This window comes from Camelus bactrianus, chromosome 23 (genome assembly GCF_048773025.1).
Source record: "Camelus bactrianus isolate YW-2024 breed Bactrian camel chromosome 23, ASM4877302v1, whole genome shotgun sequence".
Classification (NCBI taxonomy): Eukaryota; Metazoa; Chordata; class Mammalia; order Artiodactyla; family Camelidae; genus Camelus; species Camelus bactrianus.
Genome location: NC_133561.1, coordinates 28865912 through 28887708, shown reverse-complemented (window position 1 = coordinate 28887708; position 21797 = coordinate 28865912). Strand labels below are relative to the sequence as shown.

The 21797-nt window shown below is 51.5% G+C and overlaps 1 protein-coding gene across 2 annotated transcripts in view; it reads right to left on the bottom strand.

Moving 5' to 3' along the window:
- The window catches only part of PLXNA2 (plexin A2), a 203062-nt gene that overhangs the window by 164946 nt on the left and 16319 nt on the right, over positions 1-21797 (bottom strand). For both annotated transcript variants that reach the window (XM_074351904.1, XM_074351903.1), the window contains exons 2-3: positions 12087-13354; positions 6731-6913 (exon numbers count right to left, since the gene is read on the bottom strand). In XM_074351904.1, the coding sequence (XP_074208005.1) occupies positions 6731-6913; positions 12087-13274 (1371 nt within the window). In that variant the 5' untranslated portion in view covers positions 13275-13354. The remainder of the gene's footprint in view (positions 1-6730; positions 6914-12086; positions 13355-21797) is intronic.

Sequence of the window (21797 nt, the reverse complement as noted above, 5' to 3'; positions counted from 1 at the left end):
ATCTTGGGCAAGATATTTAATTTAACATCTCTGTGGCTCAGTTTTCCACGTCGGTAAAATGGAGTGGAGATGCAGGGGCCACCACCATACTTAGCTGAAGTATTTGTGGAGGATGGAAAGGACCATGGAGAGGTGTCTGGTAAGTAATCAGTGTTATCAAGTAACTGAGCTTATTAATAACCTCAGGGCCTGGGAGAGTTAACACTCTGGTGCTCCTGACGGATGCTGTCCAGCGCCTGAGCTGCTACTGCGAGAAGCTTCCAGTTTTCCTGGCTTGGCTGAGTAAATCGTGTGTGAGCTTACAGAGAAGAATAGGAGCAGGGCGGACGGCAGGGTTTCCTGTGGGCTGCGGACCAGAGACCTTGCCTTGGTATGTCCCAGAGGGAAAGGCAGAAAGAATTTTCCTCAGGAATTTCACAGGCATTTCAGTGACTGCCGTTAGCTAATGGGAAAGAAAGTGATGCCCAAATTGGCCATGGGCCTCCCCAGACTTTGAAAAGGCAAAGACTGTGGATTTGCAAAAATGTCTGGGAGCGCTATAAACAGAGGATGGGCTGGTGTGGCGGGAGAGTGGTTACCTGGGCCTTGGTACCTGCCTCCCTGCTGGAGGCAAAGCTACATCTGATGCAGGCGAGGCGGATGTGATCTTCTGGGGTTCTGCAGGCAACAGTGTCAGTGAGGGTCCCTTCTTCCCCCAGGTTGACGTTTCTGAGAGCACCACCCCACCCTCTTTCAAAGGCGCTTAACCGGAAAACAAATTCTTCCCCGTCACAGCAGTTATCTTGTTCCCTAGACTCCTCATCCTAGCACCACCCCCATCCCCCACACCTCCTCAGACTTATCCAATGAGTCCTAACTTCCTTCCTTTGCAAACTAGGAGTCACTCTTGGTGTCTGGTTCTATTCCAATCCAGTGTGCAAATAGGTGTCTGGCCTGGAGTAGGTACCCAATACATTTGAGATGAATTTAATGAACACCTAATGTGCAAGAGATGTTGACTCTGGCAGTGGGGATGGGTGACATAGCATGGAAAAGAGGGTCCCTGTCCTCCAGGACTTGTGACTCTCAAGAGAAGTGGACATGTGAGCAGCTACTCCCACATCAGATGCTGTCAGAGCAAAACCGTGGGGGGTCTGATGAAGGTGCTACTCACTCAGGATGCTCAAGGGGACAGGATGAAGGGTGTGTGGCCAGGCTCTGAGTGAGCAGCAGGTGAGGTTTTTAGGGGAGGTGGGGATAGAAGCAGAGAGCCAGCACCTCCCGTTGCTGTGAGGCCCCAGGGCCGAGGGGATGGAGGAGGCCTGCAGGGAGGGGAAGTCAGGGCTGAGGCAGTGGTTTTAGCAGCTGCAAATGGAGGCAAGGAAACATACGGACTTTTCCCTGATCCCGGGAGTGTCCTGCCTCCCCATCCAGGTGTCTTCTGAGGCCATCTCAGCTCGGCCCCTTCCCTTCTATGTTCCACAACCTGCCTCCTGGACCCCTCCCTTCAACCTGGGAAGCTGTATTAAATGAGTTTGCAATCCCTGTCACCACGACTCTCCCTCGTCTGCTTTAGCTCCCGGCATCTCTTACCTGGACTCCCGCTGCCTGCTTTAGGCCGGAGGGATGTGGTCACAGCCCACAGTGCCCAGTCCCAGAATGCCCTGCTTTTCCCTCCCCTACCTCTTGCCCCAGGCCTGCCTGCCCTCTTCGTCTGGGCCATACCTTGTCCTGTCCGAGCCAAGCACCTCCTCGTTGACCCTGAGGGGCTTTCTGCTACATTCAGAAGGCAAGCACCAACCCAGCCGTGACTTCCCAGCCCACACCCAGGGCTCCTTGGCCTCCCTGCCTTGCTCCTTTCCTCTGCCACAGCCTGCCCTCCCATATCTGCCACTCACACCAAAGGCGTCAGACAAACAATGGCGGCATCACTGCCAAGGTCATGTGCTCCTTGCAGGAGCCCCTCCACGGCTTCCTGACCTGTGACCACTGCATCTCTGCTTAAATATTTCCACTGACTGGGAACTCATTCCCTCCTGAGTCAACGCTTTCCATCATGGGACAGTTTGGCTGCAAGAAACTTCTTCCTTCTGTTAAGACGAAAGCTATTACCCTGGAACTCCTACCTGCTGGCCATCATCTGCCCTCTGGGGCCACATCGAATAAGTCTAATTTATCTTCCACAGCTTAATGGCCAAGCATGCCGATTGTGAAACCTGACGATCAAGGTGCAATCCTGGCTCTGCCACTTGCTTGCTGTGTGGCCTTGGACACATCTCCGCTCTTCCTGGCCTCTATTTCCTCATAAGTAAAGTGGAGGTGATACAAGTGCCCACCCCATCCACTTACATAAATGTTAGATGAGTCAACAGATATAAAGCTCCTAGAATAACATTTGGCACGTAGTAAGTGCTCAGCAAATTGTATTATCTGAAAAAAAGATGTTTGGTCTTCTCCTTGACTCTTCTTCTCTTGAGTCAACATCCTTTTAAAAATATTCTCCGTAGAGCGTAAGCCCCACAGCCTTTCAGCCCCGGCCGATCTCATGCTTTGGTTGGCTTAAGCCCTCTATCAATGTTACCTCCAGTGTAAAGTGGAGTCACCACTTCTCGTGATCTGGAGACGGTTCTTCTGTTAGTGTGGTGAAGACCAGTTAACTTTGCTACTGCTGGACCGCACAACTGGCTCACGCTGAAAACCCCGAGGCCCTTTCTCACTTGATCCTCTTAGGGCTTGAAGCCTCGTGGCCTTCTGCCTCTTGGCTTTCATTTGGCCGAATCCTCCAAGCCCCTCTGTGCACTCCAGGCCTTCCTTGCGCAGGCCTTGCATCTTCTCAATATGGTCCCCAAGGTCTAAAAGGGCCTTCTCAAGTGATGTATATATACAACGAAATACTACTCAGCCATAAAAAAGAATGATGTAATGCCATTGGCAGCAACATGGATGGACCTAGAGATCATCATACTAAGTGAAGTAAGTCAGAAAGAAAAAGACAGATATCATATGATATCACTTATACGTGGAATTTCAAAAATGATATAAATGAACTTACCTATGAAAGAGAAACAGACTCACAGACATAGAAAACAAACTTAGGGTTACCAGAGGGGAAAGAGAAGTAGAGGAGGGATAAATTAAGAGTTTGGGATTAGCAGACACAACCTACTATATGTAAAATAGATAAACAACAAGATTCTAATGTATAGCACAGGGAACTATATTCAACAACTTGTAATAACCTATAAAGAGAAGAACATGAAAAATAATATATATATATATATATATGTATGATGGAATCACTATGCTATACACCAGAAACTAACACAACATTGTAAATCAACTATACTTCAGTTAAAAAAAAAATAGAAGGTCTTTCTCTCCCACTCTCAATTCATCACCATCTATCTCCATCAGTCTCAAAGCAAATCCTGGTAAGCTTCCTCCTCCATAAAGCCCTCCAGGCTGATCACACCTCTGCAGCTGTTTTTTCTGGAATCATTCCATCCCTGTGGCCAATCTTGGCCTGTCTTCTTATCACCTCTGATGCACCAACCCTGAGCCCCTGCAAGTATTACGCATCTTGGTTTTGAGATTTTGTCCTTATTCTGCCTGTTCTTTCGGCATGTTTGAGGCTCAGAAGGCGGTGGCCTCATCTGCCCTGTTCTCAACGCATCTAGTAGAGAACAGCATATGAGCAAGCGTGTGACCCAGCACCTAACGGCACCTCATGGTCACGCCTCTTCTAGGGAGTCTCCGCTTCCTCTGCACTTCCCTCTCCAGGGACATCCTGTTCCTCTGGGCTGCACTGGCTGAAGGCTGGGCAGTCTGATAGACCCCTGGTCAGGCAGGGGAGAAGTGAGCAGTTCTGACGCACCCTGCTTTCCTCCCTTCTCCAAACTCTTGACTGTTTTTTTTTTCTCTCTCTCTTTATTTTCCTTCCTGTGTTGAAAGAGCTATGGGGCCTGGACCATGGTAACATTTCCTGGGGACATTCCATAAATTCCTCCTGGGCTGTTTCCCTGGATAAATGGGAGGCCGGTGGGAGTTCGGCGTCAGTATCAGGTGCCTCAAAGGCGTGTGGGTGGAAAGGAAGGGTGAGTTGCACAGAGGAGAAGGAGGGGTATTATGAGCTCACAGGAACAGCCAAGAACAGCTAAGTGAAGAGTGAGAAGGAGCAGCCAATTTGCGGGTTGGAACAAGCTGTGGGCAGCCACGCCCCCCGCCTTGCCCTTGAACCCACTGACTCGCCTTCATAGCGACTTGTCTGCTAGCAGAGAGGGGCGGTGCGGTTCAGACCGGGCTAGGAGAGCTTGGCTACCCTGAGTGTGTGGCTTGGAAAGATGCCCTGAGCAGCCCCTCGTGTGTGTGCACAAAATGCACAGAGATGTGGAAAGGTCAGCACAGGGCCCTCTGAACTTGGACGGGTAGTTCTTCCCCTATTCAGTCCTCATCTATCCATTCCAAAAACTTCCATTTGCTAACTCAGGTCCAGGGCTGAGGAGAGCGAAGGCGCTAGCCCCTGGCTGAACCCTGTAGCACGCCGGGACCCGAAGATTGTTCTCAGCCTACACTTCCGGGTTCACTGGAGGCTTCTTTAAGTAAAAAAAAGGTGCCAAGTTGGGTGTCAGGGCAAGAAGCAACTTGTCTTCATCTCTAAGCTTGGACAAGTCACTTTTCTTCTTGGGGCCTCAGTTTTCCTGCCAAATAACACGCGTATTGGGCCAGACAATCTTGAAGTTTCCTTAGAGATTGGTTCTATTTTTCAAGACAGTTTTGGGGCTTATCCCAGATGGGGCCACTTGGCGAAAGGATTAGGCAGGAAGAAAGAAATAAATATGAAGAAAGCATGACCCCCTGCCTTTAATAGAACTTTCAAGAGAATGAAGGAGACAGGGTCACTGGAATGATCCAGAACATTGACCGAAAGTGCATGATGGATAAGGAAGGTACTGAGCACAGCCTCACTGTGGCTGCTGCTGGCCTGAGAAAACCTTCGTGCAATCTAGAAAAAGGTGGTCTCTCTGGGCAGATGAATTAGAAGGGGGACCCCTCGAGGGGGGGATGTTTATACTCTAGGGTACAGGGCTTAATAAGGAGACTTCAGGCTGGATTTCAACTCCCACAAGCCCCTTGGCCCAAAGTTCCTGGGCAAGTCACAAACTACCCAGCTGTGTAGATAACCCTACAGGGAAGTAGCCAGCCTCGGGTGTCCAAGTTTGAACCCTGTCCTGGTAGAATATGCCACTTTTTTAAAAAATTGAAGTAGAGTTGATTTACAATGCTGTGTCAGTTGCAGGTGTACAGTAAATTGATTCGGATATATACATACATACATATATATATATATACACACACATATATATATATACCCTCTTTTTCAGATTCTTTTCCAGAAAGTATGACTTTTCAATTTTAGTGGAATCTTAGAAGGCATCTACTTCCCTCCCCACTTTTGGGAAAGCAAATGCAGGGACCACCCTCATTCTCACTCTCCTGTACCTAAAACCAAGCCAAGGTCCACTGTCCCAGCCGAGTAGAGGGCACAGGACAGGGATAGATAGGAACCTCTCCAGAGAGCAAGGAAAGGGTTAAAGGGCTTTGGTATCATGAGAGAGAAGAGGTCTGGAAGGTTCAGCACCTCCACATCAACCCAGACCAGTTTTTCTCACCTCTCCTGGCAGTAACTCAGAACAAGCAGAACAGAGGAAATTCTTCCTCAGGCTCCCTCCCTGCTGCCCTCCCTCCACATCCCCAAACAACATGTCTCCCCGAGGCTCTAAATGGATTAGAAGGAAAGAGCGACAGGGGTGATGTCAACATCAAAGGGTGAGACGTGGTGCGGTCTTGCCTATGCCTTGATCCTCAGGTGGTGGGTCTAGGGAAAGGTGGCAGGAGGGTAAGCTTGGGGAAAAGGATTAGCAGGGACCGGAAAGAATGTGGCTTCTGTAATCCCACATAATGAACCAGATTGTGCTCCGTCTCCACACCCTAAGCCCTTGACAAGCAGGTACAAGCCGCTGGCTTCAGCCCGCCACACAAGAGGCTTCCCGCCCTGACAGCCCCAGATGGCCTGTGCCCTGCAGCTGGCCGAGGTGCCCAGGATGGGCGCAGGATAAGACGTCTGCTTCCTCCTGGCAGCTCAGGTCTTGGGGATGGGGTGGGGGAGGGGCGGGGAAGAGCCCGTGATGGCAGGAAGAGGAAAGACAGGAGGATGACCGGATGACCTCTTACAGAGGCACCGTCTCCCATCAGAGAGCTGCATCACCATTGGCTGAGAACATGCCACCACCATTTGTCCTCAGAACTGGGACCCATAATCTGCTTCAAGCAGCTGCTCTGGATTCAACAAAAGCTTTTGATAAGTATAATCAACTTTATAGGCTAAGGGGAGGGCATTGGGATGTGGGTGACTCATAATATAGATAACCAAAAAAATCCATTCTCCTTGATTTGGAGATAGTGATTTTTTTTTTTCCTCCTTTAGGCAGATGCACCTTCCTGGTTTCTTGGAGTTTGGACCATATTGAAATATGTTTGTGTTCCCTAGACACTCATTGACGAATGGTGAGAGGAAGCAGCTAGAAGATAAGCCACAAAATTAACCCCTACCTACCCTGCCCATTCTAACTACCCCCACCCCAAGAAAACTGAGTTGCCTCGAGTTAAATCTCCATCAACAGCTACCTTCCAGAAGGGGCTCTCAGCCCAGATGCTGAACATCACAGGGGCGTCTGGGCTCACAGACTCTTACCTTTTTCAGCTTGCCACTCTTTGTCCCCACAAACACCACGCTGTAGCCGTTGTAAACATAGGAGGCCACTGAGGTCATGCGGTCCCGGCTGGTGGTGTACAGGGTCAGGCCCTCCACTGGAGTTGAGCCTCCAAGTGGCTGGTTGATGTCCAGTCCACAGAAGTTGTCATCGATGGGGACCGGCTGGAGAGAAGGGGAAGGAACTGAGGTGAGTAGCGGTGGAGGCAGGGCAGAGTTGTTCCACACTAGCCCGCCCTCAATGGCCAACTCTGGGACAGCAGGCTTCGGAGACGTACAGGCCTGGGGGTCAGGGGCGTAATACACACTGCCCACAAAGGCATCTCACAACTGACCCATGAACCCCACACCGGGTCCTGTGAAACCAGAGAGAGGAACCAGCAGTTTCTACTCCATCACCTGCAGTCACCCACTCACTTTTCTGCCAAGAGAACCAGTGGCAACTTGCAAAGCTGACTGCCTGAACTCATTCTCTGGTCATTTTAATGTCCCCATGGACCAGCCATTCTGCGGGGCTCTTTGTATTGAGACCGTGGAGATTCAGTACAGAGGCAACATCGCAGGATTCCTACCAGCCTGGAGGGGGTTTCTTGTTTGTTTCTCATTCTGCAATGTCTGCCTTTGGGTGTAAGGAATTTTAAGTTATTGCATTATTCACCACATCCTTTACTGGGGATAGACTGAAAAGGGCTACCATAATCTTGAACAGTGCCTTATACTTTGGAAAAGTCACTTAATCTACATAAATCTCAGTTTCTTCATTTGTCATACTACCTGCCCACCTTTGCGAGGGAACCACTGGGGAGAGGACATAAAGCAACCAGGAGGGATTCATTAAGTTATGCACGGACTTTCACCACTGTCCGTTAGAGTCTTCCATGATGTTTGGGTAGATTCTGGGTGGGACGGCTGTCCTGTCTCCCACCTTTTGCAGGCAGTGGTGGTGTGCTTGTATAAAGAGTATCCATCAGGAAAGACTGGGGCAGCGGGGAAGATCATTTTGAGCAGGTGCAAAAATAGCTGGACAGAAAGAATTCTAGCCTCTGTTCTCCCTCTCTGTGGCTATGTGAACTTGGACCAGTAGCATACTCTTTTGGGGCTGTTAAATTGATTATTTTTAAGATCTCATTCAGTTTAAAATAAAAAAAAGACTGCATGCTTCCTGAGGGCAGGGGCTGCCAAGGGGGTTGCAGTCTCTGCACACTGTCTAGCCTGAGGCTGGGCCAAGATGGATCCTTTGAAACACCATTGTTGATTGCACAACATGGAAACCTGCGGGCCAAGGTTACAGACCCCAGGCTAGACGGAGCCCTGAGCCCTTGGCAACTGTTCCTTCTGGGTCTGGAAAAGCATCCCCTAGGAAGAAGGAAATGACTGTCGTGGGAATCACAGAAAGAATTAGGGAGAGCCCTGCAGTCTGTCCCCTCAGTCCCTTCCTCTCAACCGCAACAGGGAAGAGCAGGCTGACGCATCGCTCCCTGACAGCCTCGTTTCCTTGGAAGAACTGTCCTAGAAACTACATGTGATTTTTTTTTTTTTTTTGGTAAACCAGGGACTTCCCTTTCCATCCCTTTTTTAGATCCAAAGGGAATAGAGACTCGTATCTTGTGATGCCTTGGCGGTTTGCAGAGAACTGCTGCTCCTGCAGCCGAATGGAGGTGCTACCCTTGTGTTCATGTGTGTATGTGTGTGGGTGCATATTCTTTAGGAAAGGAAACTAGCTTTTATGTTAAGCATGACTTTGAACTCTGGATTATATGGAGTTCCACACAGTAGAAAGGATATGCTTCTCAGGAAGGGAGTGAAGCAATGGTATGCTAGAGCCAGCTCATGAGGGATGCAGGATATCCATCTTTGCATTCAGTGACATTACACTGGTGGCTTGAAATCATCCATGGTGGGAGTATTTACAGCGAGAAAACTGGCAAATGCTTCTAATCAAGGTCTCCCCACCTCCATCCTTCCCTACTGCTACCATTGCCTGCGTTAGTCATTTGTCTAATACCAGCATATTCCTGGAGCCAGTGATGGAAATTTCAGCTGTCCTAGAAATGTCAGTGAGAAATCAGCTACTAATTTTTAAATTTTCTACTTCTCTTTCTCATCCCTACACGGTAGGCACAAGTGCCCTGATAAGTCTCAGGAAATCTAGGTTGTAATCCTGTCTCTACCACTGGCCAGCCACGTGACCTTGACATAGCACACAGGCTCTTTGAATGTTCTCATCTACAAAGGGAAAGATGGGACCAGGTAACCGTCAAGCATCCTTCCGGCTCTGAAAGGCCTAGGTTTCAGAGCTTCAGTCTCTTTCCCACTGTCTCCAGGGACTGGTAAGGTTGCAGAGTCTGGGCACAGGTCTAACCCAAGCCAAATTCTGAGAAATGGCAGCAGAAGCCAAAAACTTGCTGGTGATTTTGAATTTCTCTCTCTCCCTCCTGACTCTAGAATTGCCGGACTGTAAGGGAAATGGTTTGCTCTGAGCCTAAGCCCCTGGGATTGGCCAGCCTTTCTTTCTCTCTTCTTTAAATTGTCAGCTATTCCCAAACATCTGCTGCCCCTTTACTTTTGCTCCAAAAGGGAGAGCCCAGAGTGCGGCCTCTCCTTAGAAGCAGCACAGCTAAATGGAAAGCGCTTGGACTAAGAAGTCATATCGGCTGAACTGAGCTCAAATCCCTGCTTTGGCATTTATGGTTGTGCGGATTTAAGTGATTTACTTAGTTTTCATGAGTCTTTGTTTTTCCATCTGTCAAATGGATAATCCTCGCTTTATAGGGTCATACTGAGGATCAAGTGAGATAACCCTCGAATTGGCCAGCACAGCCTTTGGGACAGAGCTGCTGCTCAAAGAGTGAGTCCTGGTCCTCATTCCTTTTCTGGGAACGGAGCTCAAATCTTTATCTGAGAGTTCCATGTGAGTCCAGAGATGACGTTAAAATTAAGCCCTGGGATCTCAGCTTCTTTCAGGCATTCTTAACCCCCTCTAAGGCCACCAAAAGGTCTCTGCATCCCCTGGTCTGGGAGTCCTTGGATTATAGAGATTTTAAGGGGCCCTACCTGTTGTGACCCCCTCACTCCCACACCTGCTATCAAGGCTGCACCAGAAGAATGTGATGATCAAGGGTGGGGGTGATGAGTTAGGGGCTGTTCTCTCCAAGGTCCTGATCCCACCTGCTGTCACCTCTCCCCCACTGCCTTCGCTGCCCTTTTGTTACTAGCCTGGGCTTGTCCCTCTGCAAGCCACTGGAGCCACAGAAGGGTGTCGGCTTCCTCTTCCCTCTGGCTCAGAAGCAGGCAGGAATCAGCAGTTTCCTCCTGACAAGGCCCCCTCTGGGCAGTGGGAACCAGGCCTGACTCTCCAAAGGGATTAACCCTTTCATTTCCTCTCCACTTCTCCCTACTGGTTGGGGCCATTGCCATGCTGTAAAGAACTTTAGAGAATAACTAGTTCAGCCTCCTCATTTTACAAAAGGAAAATTAGAGCAAATAACTGGTTCTTTAATTAATTAATATGGATAATTATGGCTGTCATGTTTTAAATGCTTATTATGTTCCAGGTATTGTGTGAAGTATTTTATATACTTTTTTCTCTTTGATCCTCATAATAACCATAAATAGAGACTACTTATTTCTATTTGAAGAATGAAAAAAAAATTACAGCTCAGATCAGCTATATAACTTGCTCAAAGCCACACAGTTTTAAGTGGTAGGACTGATTTTTAAATACAAATCTGTTGGAATTCAAAGCTCATGGCCTTAACAACTGTCCTATTGTACCAAGCAAATGACAGCAGGAACAGGAGCACAGCCTAGGTATGATTTGTTTTCTTGCCTTAAGAAGTGGTTTTGGGTCCTAAAAGCAGATACCCTCCACTTAGGATGCTCAGAAGGCAGCTGTATGGATCGCTCGCTTGGTCTCAGATGGTTCCCCAGACTGCAGATCCAGTGCCCTCAACACTTTGCACAGAACTCTCTCTTAGCCCTTGTCACGATCCATAACAGTTAGCTAATAATGGTAAATCTGGCAGGTTAATCTTGTTGCATATTCTCTCATCTGATCATCCCACAACACAGGCATTACAATCCCCATTTCACAGATGATAATGGAGAGATGTTGTTATTTCCGAAGCCCGGAAGCAGCACAGATGGAATCTGAGCTCTGAATCCCAAACTCTTAGGCATTACATTATACTGTCGGCTGTTTTTATCTCTTACTCTCTCCCATTAGATTAGGAGATATCTGAGAGTACTGATTATGTCTTTTTATATTTGCATCCTCAGTGCCCAGTACAGTGCTGGGCACTCAGGGGATCTCCAATACCCTCTTGTGAAGTGGATGGATGAATGGTGGGATGAATGGATGGATGGAGGGTTGTGTAGATGGATGGATGATGGACAGAGAGATGGATGGCTGGGTGAATGTGTGGATCACGGTGACCACTTACATGGCAGCATCCTGACCCTCTGACAAGACAGCACTCACCACTGACTTTCTTGTCTCTGCCATGCTCAAGTCTGGATCCCGAGTTCCCTTTCCTCCCCTCTCTCCCTCTGCCCAGACTCCTGATTCTTCTTCCCCAGGTTTCAATCTGTCAGTCGGGCTCGACTCCCTTCCCTCTCCTCCAACTTACATATCCACCTGCCTACTTTACTCCCTCACTTGGCTTCACAGTGGCCTAAGGAACTCTACACGCACAGGATCTGGTCGCTGCTACCTCTGACCAGCCTCATCCCCAGCTGCTCTTTCTCCCACACGCCCTGATCCATCCGCAGTGGCCTCCTTGCTCTTCCTCACACACTCCAGGCATGTCCTGAATTCTCTGCACATGCTGCCCCCTCCCTCTCCCTGGAATGCTTTCCCTAGATACCCATGTGGCTTACTTTCCTCAGCCTTTGCTCAAATGCCACTTTCTCAAAGGATCAGCCCTCTTGGGGACGGCCTCTTCGGCTCCCGGGCTTTATTTTTCCCTCCCGCAGTTGCCACCCCTTGAGAGACTACACGTTTTGTGTGTTCATTTGTCTTCCCTCACTAAGGAAAGCTCCATGAGGGCAGGTAGCTCTGTTGTCAGTTTCACCGCTGAGGCTGGAAGTGCATACTATAGTGGCTAGTGGGGAGGAGGAACTGGATTATTTATTTGGAATGACTCGTGGGTCAGCAAACATGCCTCATGTGTCTGGTATTATCAGACTCTGTGTTACTGGGGACCACCAGGTGACAGGAGCCTGAACACCGCTCATTTCAGGCGGTGGTGGTCTGGGGGCAGGGTGGGCGATGGGGCACCGGCAGGAAGACCAGCGGCTGGATGCCGCATCCGGGATGGACCAGGTGAGGCCTCCTTACCGCCTTGGTGCACTGCACGTCCTTCCCCAGCAGCCAGTTGAGTTCCAGGTTGCCCTCCCCCTGGTAGCAGGACTGCAGGCGCTCCTTGATCTGCAGGTTGATGGCCCGGATGGGGAAGGCACAGAGGGCAGAGTCATCGGGCGGGTGATGATACTGCTTCTGCCCTTTGGAGAAGATGGCGAAGAGCACGTCATCCTGGCTGCTGATGTTGAAGGCCTGGGCCAGGGAGTCCCCGGGTTTGGCCAGGTAAGCGGCCTGCAGGAGGCGGTATTCCACCCCCGCCCGAGTGCAGCCGAAGGGCAGGGACACGTAGGAGTGGAACTTGGGGTCGTCCTTGCAGAGCCGCACGATGCGAGACGTGTAGAACAGGTCGCCGGCGGAGTTGATGGCCACGCCCTCCGGGGTCTCGGGCTGAACCGTGAGGAAGTAGACGAAGCCCCCGCTGGCGAAGCCGTAGATGTAGAAGATGTCAAAGTGGGCGACCAGGGCCAGGGTGTCGGACGGGATCTTGATGAGGGAGGAGACGAAGTCGCTGTGGAGCTCGTAGTCGAGCATCGCGGAGGACTCGGGGTCGCGGGGCAGCTTGCGGCTGGACAGGGTCGGGAAGTAGTCCTGCTTGCCGTCCACGGCCGTGCCGATGAAGAGCTTGCCGTCCTCGCCCTCGGAGCGCACGATCACGCCGTACATCGTCCCCGTCTTGTTGACGCTGGACAGGTAGTGCTCCTTCTTGTGGGACGGCTCCACCAGGATGAAGAGGTCGTCCAGCCGCAGCAGCTTGCAGACCCCCTGGTACAGGCTGCCGCAGGCCAGCAGCCGGTTCTCCGAGTAGTCGATGATCAGCAGCTTGTTGACGTTGTTGGTGAGCGTGAGCACCTCGCTGCAGGGCTGCACGATCAGCGGCGGGTAGCAGGACTTGTTGTCCTCCTCCGGCCCGGTCTTGTGAGCCACCTGGATGGTCAGGTTGCCGGTCAGCTTGTACACGCGGTTGATGGCCCCCACGTACACCGCCCCGGTCCCCCGGTGCACCGTCAGGTGGTTGAAGGTCCAGTCCCGGTTCTCGGAGTGGAAGGTGCTGAACTGGGGCATGCCGGCGGTGGGCGGGGCCAGCAGCACGCAGACCGCGGAGAGCAGGACCACTGGCCAGCCGTCCCCCTCTGCGGCCCGTGGCCAGGGCCTCCTCTGTTCCATTCTGAGCGGGGCGCGGACCAGGAGACAGAGCCTCTGAGCTCTCCTGGACTCCACTTTCCCGGGAGGGCCCTCACATGGTTCTGGAAAACACAAGGCAGAGTGGTGAGATGGAGAATCACTCCTGGGAGAAGTGCACAGGGTTGCTTGACCCAGGTCCCAGTCCTGTCTAGCTCTGAGCCTCTTCCTTCTGTACTTCGGTTTTTCTATTTTTAACAGACTTTTTCCCTCTTCGGGATGCTCAGGGAATCCTATTATCTATTTTGGTCTCCAGCCTTTATGCTGTAAAATACTTCTTTTTTTTTTCTTCTTTACAAAGCATCTCTATTTCTGTCCTCTGCAGACATGGTTTTTATCTGTCAGAGAGGTTAAAAGACAGTTCACCCAGTCAGATGATGCGGGTGTGGGGACCAAAGCCAGTCTCCCCACCCAGTCGCTAGTGTCCTCTGCCTGTCCAGGGGAGATCTCTCGTCTCCCCAGCTCTTCCAGTCAGCTGTTGGGTCTGATATTGCCAATGAAATTCCTTCTTACTTCAGACTTCCATCCCCTCGCACTGCTGGTTTCTTTACTCTTTCATGCTCTGCCCCCCACAGGGAAGGAGAAGAGCTGGTCATCGTGAATAAGTAACTGCCTCTCGCTGCCCCTCAGCCTTGTCCTCTCTAGAAAGAATCATCTCTGACTGTTAGCCCTTCAAACGTGTTCAGAGAGTGGGATACGCTGTGACCAATAGGACTGGGATTGCCAGAGGTGCTATTCAGGAGCCTGAAGAGTCCCAGGGAGAAAGGGAGGACAACCCCCCCCACCACCACCATTCTCTGGGACAGGAGGACATCAGCCAGAGCCTCCCCAGTAAGTGGGCTGCCAGGCCCCGGAGGAAATTGCTTCCACTTCTGTGTCTCTGCGGGTGGAGCTGGCTTCCTTGCTCACGGGGACCGGATAGGTGAGTTCAGCTCCAACCACTGGGCCAGAGTTCTGTGTTTGGGAGATGTGAGAGGAGTTGAGGGTCAGTCTCACAGCAGCCACTGATGGGGCCTTGTGACTGTTCCAGCCTCCCACGCACCAACCTCAGGCTGTCAGCCTGCAGTCCCGTGATGAGGACTTTGCTCCCTGCCTGCCCTCCCAACCCCGAGGCGCTAGAGGTTTTCCTCCTTATTCCAAGGAAGTTGCCCAGAGGGGCAAGGTGGGGGGCTCTTGAGAGAGCTTCTAGGGACTCCTGGGTAGGGTGTGCAGAGTGGAGCCTGTCCCATCACTCTGCCAGCCCTGCTCCTGACTTTTATGGCGAGGGAGGGACTGTGGTTGCAGGTAGCAGCAGCAGGGGGCAGCGAGCCCTCTAGCAGAGAAAGCTTTTCTCCAGCTGGACAGATAGTCCGGCATCCTTCTCAGACAAGTCCAGACAGAACTCTGGGCGGGTGAGGCAGCACGAATGGAAACACCCAAGCCAAGGATGCAGAATTTGCTCCAGTGGGGTTTAAGAGAGTCCCCGTCCCTGCACCCTCCCCGTCTGGCTTAACTGGGTTGGAATGAGAACAGATGCCACCTTGGGAATCCGCGTGGTTTTTGGCTCGATATCTTTAGAAACTCTCCCTTGTCCTCCTCAACTGTACATCCCACGCCTGACCCTGGTGCCAGAGGTAGATCCCACCTGACTGCTCTCCTCCAACCAGGCTCCACCGGGGTGTTCTGGGTGACTCATTGGGCCCCAGGCTTCCTTGGAAAGCGGAAGGCAATGGCGGCATGAGGCCCAGGCTGACCTCAGCGACTCTGACACAGCCCTTCCGGCCCCACGCGCTCACCGGCAAAGCCTCCTGACAGACAGGGCTTTCGGTTTGAAAATCAGAGGTTATTTTTAGCTATGTCCTGGGGCCGGTAGCAGGACGTGAATTCCTCAAGAGGAGCTGCGGAAAGGAAATAACAGAATCCTCACATTCTCCAGCTGGGGACAGGGAGCTGCAGGAGGCTGCGCTGTCTGTGCCCCTGTCCCTGGGCAGGAAGGCTCCTTTGCCGACAGGTGGAGGGAGGGCAGCCAGAGGATTATAGTCATCACCACCCTGCACTTGGGGTTTGGCCTTTTAGAAAGTGTTCTCTGAGCTCTGGCGTTGAGTTGGTGGGCGGCACACTCCAGCCTCCCCTGTAACGTACAGGCTCATGTATGCTTAGCCCCGGGGTGGAGGAAGGAGGTTCCAGTAGGTAGCAGAGAGTAACACCAAAGGACACGGTGTGAGGTTAAGGTCAACTGTCTCACCTCCCTGCCCAGTATCCTCCAGAGACCCAGTTTGAATACAGAGTGGCTTCTGTTGTTAGGCAGAATTTGGGACCTTGGGCAAGTCAGGTCTCATCTCCCATTCCAGTAGAATAGGGTAATTACGGTACTGACCTGTCAGGGTGTCATGGGAGTGAATGAGATAATGTGGGCAAACCTCTTAGCATGGTAGCTGGCACTCAGTGAATGCTCAGCTTATCCTAGTTGTTATTATTATCATGGAAACCTCCCCAGGAGACTGAATTTCAGGAATCCCGCCAGAGCTCCTGACTTCTCTTTTTGCTCGTATTCATCCTTTCCATGGGAATGAACGCTGTGGATAGACCTTTGATTCCCCTGCCTTCCCTGTTCCAGTGAAGGGGCTCAAACTGGCAAGCATGTGTCAGAGGAAAGAGGCTAGAGCCAAGGTGATCATCCCTACCAACCTACTGCACAGGTCCTAACATAGCCTCTCTGCATCCTGCAGGGAGGCTTGTAGAGGCGCAGGATCTGGAGAGTTGAACTCTGAATGGGAAAATTGGCCTGGCGGCCAGAAGGCATGAAGTCATAGGGTAGGAGGCAGAGTGGGGAACTCAGGGAGCCCTGGATTCAAATCCTGCCTGTGTCACTCATGGATTGTATGGCTTAGCATCAACCTGAGCCTATTTCTTGATCTAGAAATAAAGGGTATTGGAATTAACCAGTTTGTAAGATTTCCTTCTTCAGACAAAATGATACCCTGAAGCTTGCTTGCTTCTAGAGCCCATGACTGGAATACAGCTGAAGTCCTTCTGTCCAGCCGGGTAAAGCTGGTGAAGTCAGGAGTTCTCAATAGGCCACTAGTTGGGTTGCTTTCCTCTCACCCCTAGATCGGCATCCACTCTGTGACAAACTGCTCCTGGTGAATTCCAGGCACATTCAGTCCGTGGGGCTTTAGGGTCACCCTTTTGGGAACAGCAGGCACCGGAGCACCGGGGTTAAGAGGAGACATGGTCTCCTGCAGTGCAGGGGTGGCAGGCGAGGTTTGCGTTCTACCTGAGTGTGGCTTTCACAAGGACCACTGACTTCAACAGCAAGTTGAGAGCCTCTGTCTTTCCATGCCAAGGCTGATGTTACCAGGTCATGCAAGGATCAAGCCTCCTGTCTGAATTCAGACTAAGGGAGAAGGGCACCCACCTGTGTACCTCTCTGATGAGAGGCGGTGTGGTGGGATGGTCAGATGCATGAGCTCTGAACTTAGATGCTTGGATTCAAACAGAGGCAACAACTGTGTAAACCTGGCCAAGGTACTGAGCTGTTCCGTGATACTATCTCACTATTTCTATAAGATGAGCTTAGCACTAGTATCTACCTCATAGGATTGTTATGATGAAGTCAGTACATATAAAGCACTTAGAACAATGCCCAGCCCATTAGAAGTGTTCGAGATTCATTAGCCTTTACTGGTAGTAATTTATTGGTCAATATTCCCAACTCTTCATTTCCATCCATTTTCTGGTCTTAGAATGAATTTTCCATCCTCAGTTTGGTAGAAGCCAGGGAACACGGGCTATGACTTTGCATACCTAGCATTTCCTAACCCCAATTTTCCACTAGTGTCAGCCTCAGGGGTTTTTTCAGTGCCTCCTTCTTCCTGTCCCTTCTCCTCATGAAGTCACTGTGTCACATGCATTCTCGAGAGCCAAACTTGCCTAGTCTCTGTTCTCCCACCAGTTTCCCTCTCCCCAGGTCTCAAAGCAGGACGTGTGCCCTGGGAGATTCACTTGCCCTATCAGTAAAGCACACAGAGCGCTCCTGATGCTGAGGAGAGGACGCACTTGGCTCTCGGGGAAGCAAGTGTCACTAAATATTTTATCTGGAGGGCCTGGTGACGCCTTCTCCCCGATCGGGATTCAGGAGGCAGGTGTGGGTGACAGCTAGTGAAGGCATCTCTACCTCCCTGATCAGCTGCTGCAGGTGGCAGGGGCCACACAGGGAGGAAAGACAATCAGGCACTTCCAGCTCAGCTCAGGGCAGGATTCTCTCCTCCCTGCGACCCCCTCTGTTGCCTTTTTCAGGAGAGCTGAGTGCATGTACCTCTATGTTTACTTGGCCTCCTTTATGGCAAAAGAAAGGAGGAAGATGAGGAGGTAGGAAGGGTTGGGATGGAATTTTGCCAGACTGAGTCAGAGTTCATAATGGTAGAGCTCCCAAGCGTGGACCCATCCATAGCTTCACTGTCACCACTGTCTGCATCACCACCGTCACCACCACCACCTGCCCCAGCCTGGCTGTGACATTTCTCATAACAATAGCAGTAAAAGGGGCCTATTATTATGACTGCACCTACCAGGTGGCTCACAGCCAGCACCCCGAGGAGCCAGATAGTGACAGAGAAAAGGAAATTCTTAGAAGAAGGGCTGTCCTGGCATTCACCCCAACCTCACTCCCCTCCCAGGGCAGAGAGAAGTCTGTCCTCTCCCTCAGCTCTCCCTTCTAATTAGCGACACCTTTAAAGCAGGAATTCAAAGCCATCGCTAGAGGAGACTAAAAGATCACTCCAATCCACCTCTCTTTTTTAAAATGAAGAAACAGAGGCCCATGGAAAGAAAACAAATTTTCCAAGGTGGCCCAAAATGACTCAGGGACAGGCTGCGATCAGAACATAGACCTTGTGACCAAAGGCCGTACTTCCTCTGCAAAAGCGTCCTGGGTGGGTCAGTCATGTCCTGCCTCCTCCAGGCTGCCCTGTTTCAGGAAAAGAAGGTGCCTTTTGATGGTGGTGGCCCCAGGATGAGCAGAAGTGAGCCTGGTGCTGAGCAGGGACAGTGAGGTGGTGTGCAGAGCAGACCCGAGGAGGCGCGGGATTAAGGAGAATGAAGGGGAGATCAGACTGGCTCCCCTCTGCGTTGGGGGACGGGGAGTGACCTCCTCCAGGCCCCGGCAGGCTCAGGCAGTCCTCACACACAGGAGTGGCACCTACATTGTCACCTGGGGGCTTGGGGGTCCCGTGCCATTATCCCTCTGGGTTGTGGACAACCTCATAGACAGGTCAGATGTAATATCTAAGCGTAGGCAGCTTCTTTTTCTCAAAGAGTTAGAAATGGAGCAGAAAGGACTAAAGTAAGATGTCAAGGAGGACATCCTGTCTAGAGAAGTTCCCTGGGGCATGTGGCCCAGAAGGCTATGAAATATTCTGCGTTGGATTTTCCCGACAGCTGTTTCAGAATGCGTTTACCCAACGGCAGGGGACTGGTCCCAATGACCTGAGGAGGCTGCCTCGGGTGTAAAATTTCCATGGATTGAAGTCTATGAGGATAAAATGTTGAAATGAAATGTGCGATTCTGGGGCCCCATCGCGCCCCTTGTGGGTGGAACAATCCTGAAGGCCCCGTCCTAATGTCATTAGCGCGCTTGTACATGCAAACATTCCCAGTGTCACTCTGTCTAACAGCGACCTCGGAGGTAGTTCAGGCACGTTGGGTAGCACAAGGTGAGCGAGAGGGTGAGCGCAGAGGCCCCGGGTAATGCCGACAGCTGAAAGGCCTCAATTAGAGTGAAAGGAGTTATCTGGTATTTAAATAATTATTAGATGGAAGGAATAATCATGGGTTTGAGCTGATTTTTTCCCCACTGTCACCCTGATGGTGTCTATAATATTATTATTCAAATGCCCATGCTTCTCATTGAGAAGAGACCACGAGAGAGTGGGGGAGGGGGGTGGGCAGGGAGGGGGTGGGAGAGAGACTCATTTAATCTCCATGTGACAGGGCTGCAGGAGGCACGATTAGTCTTTTTCTTATTTCAGCTGTCACTCAGGCACAGTCGCCCGAGATTGTTATTAGCGTATTTTATGCACACGATTTAAAGGCAAAAGGGGAGGGGGTGCGGGGAGAGCGACAATTTTCTACAGAAAATAGCACGACCAAAGGAACAATTTAGATGTCACTGCTATACCAGCTGCGTTTGCTTCATTAATCAAATGTCATTTTTGCCCCAGACTCTGTGCTGTTACGTGAAGCCAAGTGGCTACACCTCACCCCGGAGCGAGAGAGAAGGAAGGTGAGGAGAGACCGAGGAGCAACATGGACCTCTGCCCACATTTGGCATCTTTTCTGAGAAGGTCAAATAGGTGATGCTGTGTCCCCCTCCCCCCCAGGGTGGGTCAAGACAACTTTGGGTAATAATGTCGACCCTGTCACTTTTTCTCACTATGGGAAGGGACAGCCCCTACTTGTCCTTATGTGCATTTTTTTTTTTTTTTTGCAGGTGGATAAATCAGATCCAATCTCCAATAACCAAGGAGGAAGGGAAGGAAATTCGAGGAGGCCTTGACATTGATCAGCAGTAAGGGAAGAACCCATATTCCAGGTGCTGAGGCGTGAGGGGCTGCTGCCCAGAGCAGAGTGTGGCTCTCAGCTCCAGCAAAGGGAGGGAGCAAGGCCTCGCATCCCACATGAGTGCATGCCAGCAGTGGGCTCTCTGCCTCCCAGATGGCACAGTGGGCAAGTCGGGGGACAGGGGACGTGAGGGGCTGGGCCTTGGCATGAAAGGCAGGCTAGCAAATGTTATGGATTGAATCGTGTACCTCTAAAATTCATGTATTGAAGCCTTCACCTACACTACCTCAGAATGTGGCTGCATTCAAGACCGGGCCTTTACAGAGGTAATTAAATCAAAATGAGATAATTAGGGTGGGCCCTAATCCAAATGCACTGGGGTCCTGATAAAAAGGGGACATTTGGACACAGAGACAGGCACAGAGGGAAGAGACACAGGGAGAAGACAGCCATCTGCAAGCCCAGGAGAGAGGCCCGGAATCCTGTCCCTCCTCGCAACCCTCAGAAGGAGCCAGCCCTGCTGGCATCTTGACTTCTGGCCCCCAGAACTGTGAGGCCATTAACTTCTGGTGTTGAAGCCACCCGGGAGGGGGTACTTAGTGACAGCAGCCCGAGCAAACTAATGTGGCTGGGAGGAGCGCTGCCCTCCACCACGTGGGCTTAGGAAGTGTGCTTTTGAAGAAAGCGTGTGTGCATACGTGTGTGAGCACGTGTGTTTGTGGCGAGGGGTTGAAGCCATCACAGGGCCAACACGCTTCGGGATGCAGACCTCTTAACACCCCTGTGAGCCCCGAAGGCAGCAGACAGGCTTCCTCCTTCACCCAGCTAGAAGCCGTGGCCCCGGGAATGCACTTGCGCTGCCTCTCGCAGCTCTGGGCCCGGGGGGGCTTAGGCCTGGGGTTTGCCAGTCTCTCAGCTCTCTTGCTTCTTGCCCTGTGGAAAGTTCCTGTCCATTTTGCCTCCCCTGCCTGCTTCTGCTCTGGCCCAGAAGAGTCAATGTGTCACTTGCAAGACCCCAAGAACATCAGGGGATATTTTGTGACTCCCCCCATTCCCACCCCGGCTCCTGCTCTGGCCTGTCCGGGGGCCACTGCCCTTTCATGCCAGGAAGGGCTTTCTGCTGGTTTTTTTTTTCCCAGGTCTCCCAGTGGGCTCTGCTCGAGCCCTGGAAACCGCACCAGCTCTCTCAGGGCCTTAGCAAAACATGCAATGTTTGTCCTGTCCGCTCACAGGCTATAAAAGTTTGGAGTTGTCTCCCTGAATTATGAAGGGTTCCAAAGACAGGCGCTCATTTGAGGGGTTGCAGAGGGGAGGGGCTGGGCTCCTTTCTGGGGTGCTGGCTGGGCTGGCCTGGTCAAGTCAAAACAAGATTCATTACCCTGGGGCCGGGAGCAGGGAGATACACCGCCTGACCCTGCGGACCTGCCCCATATGTCACGGGCCTGTCAGAAATCTCCCAGAATTCCTTTTATTATCTAAAGGTCGCCACCCGGGCAGCGCGGAGAGGGCCCGTGGTATAAACTAAACTACAAGAGCAATCAATTTCAAGCAGCTGCCGCCCGCCACTCCTCCCCCTCTTCCCCCTCCGTGGGCTCTGCCCGCTTCAACCCCCTCTGGGGCACGGCTGCCTTGCCATGGCCACCTCACCCCTGGGGCAGAAAGAATTTCTGCAGATTAGCAGGGCTCTGAGGCATCAAGCAGCAAGCCCCAGGATCGTGCCTGTCCTTTGCACTATGGGGCTCCTGGAAAGGTCACCCCACTGCTCCCCTGACTCTAGAGGGACCCTGCCTACAACCATCCTAGTAGTGGGGTTGCTTTGCTGGTAGACTCTATGGAATTACAGGACAGGAAGAGGAATTCTCACGCTCCTTCCAAAGTCTGGCAAAGGAATAAAAGTGGGGCTATGGCTTTGCTAAGTCAAGTCCAAGTTCATGTTAGGAGATCTCATGCCGTAAGGGCCACAAGTAG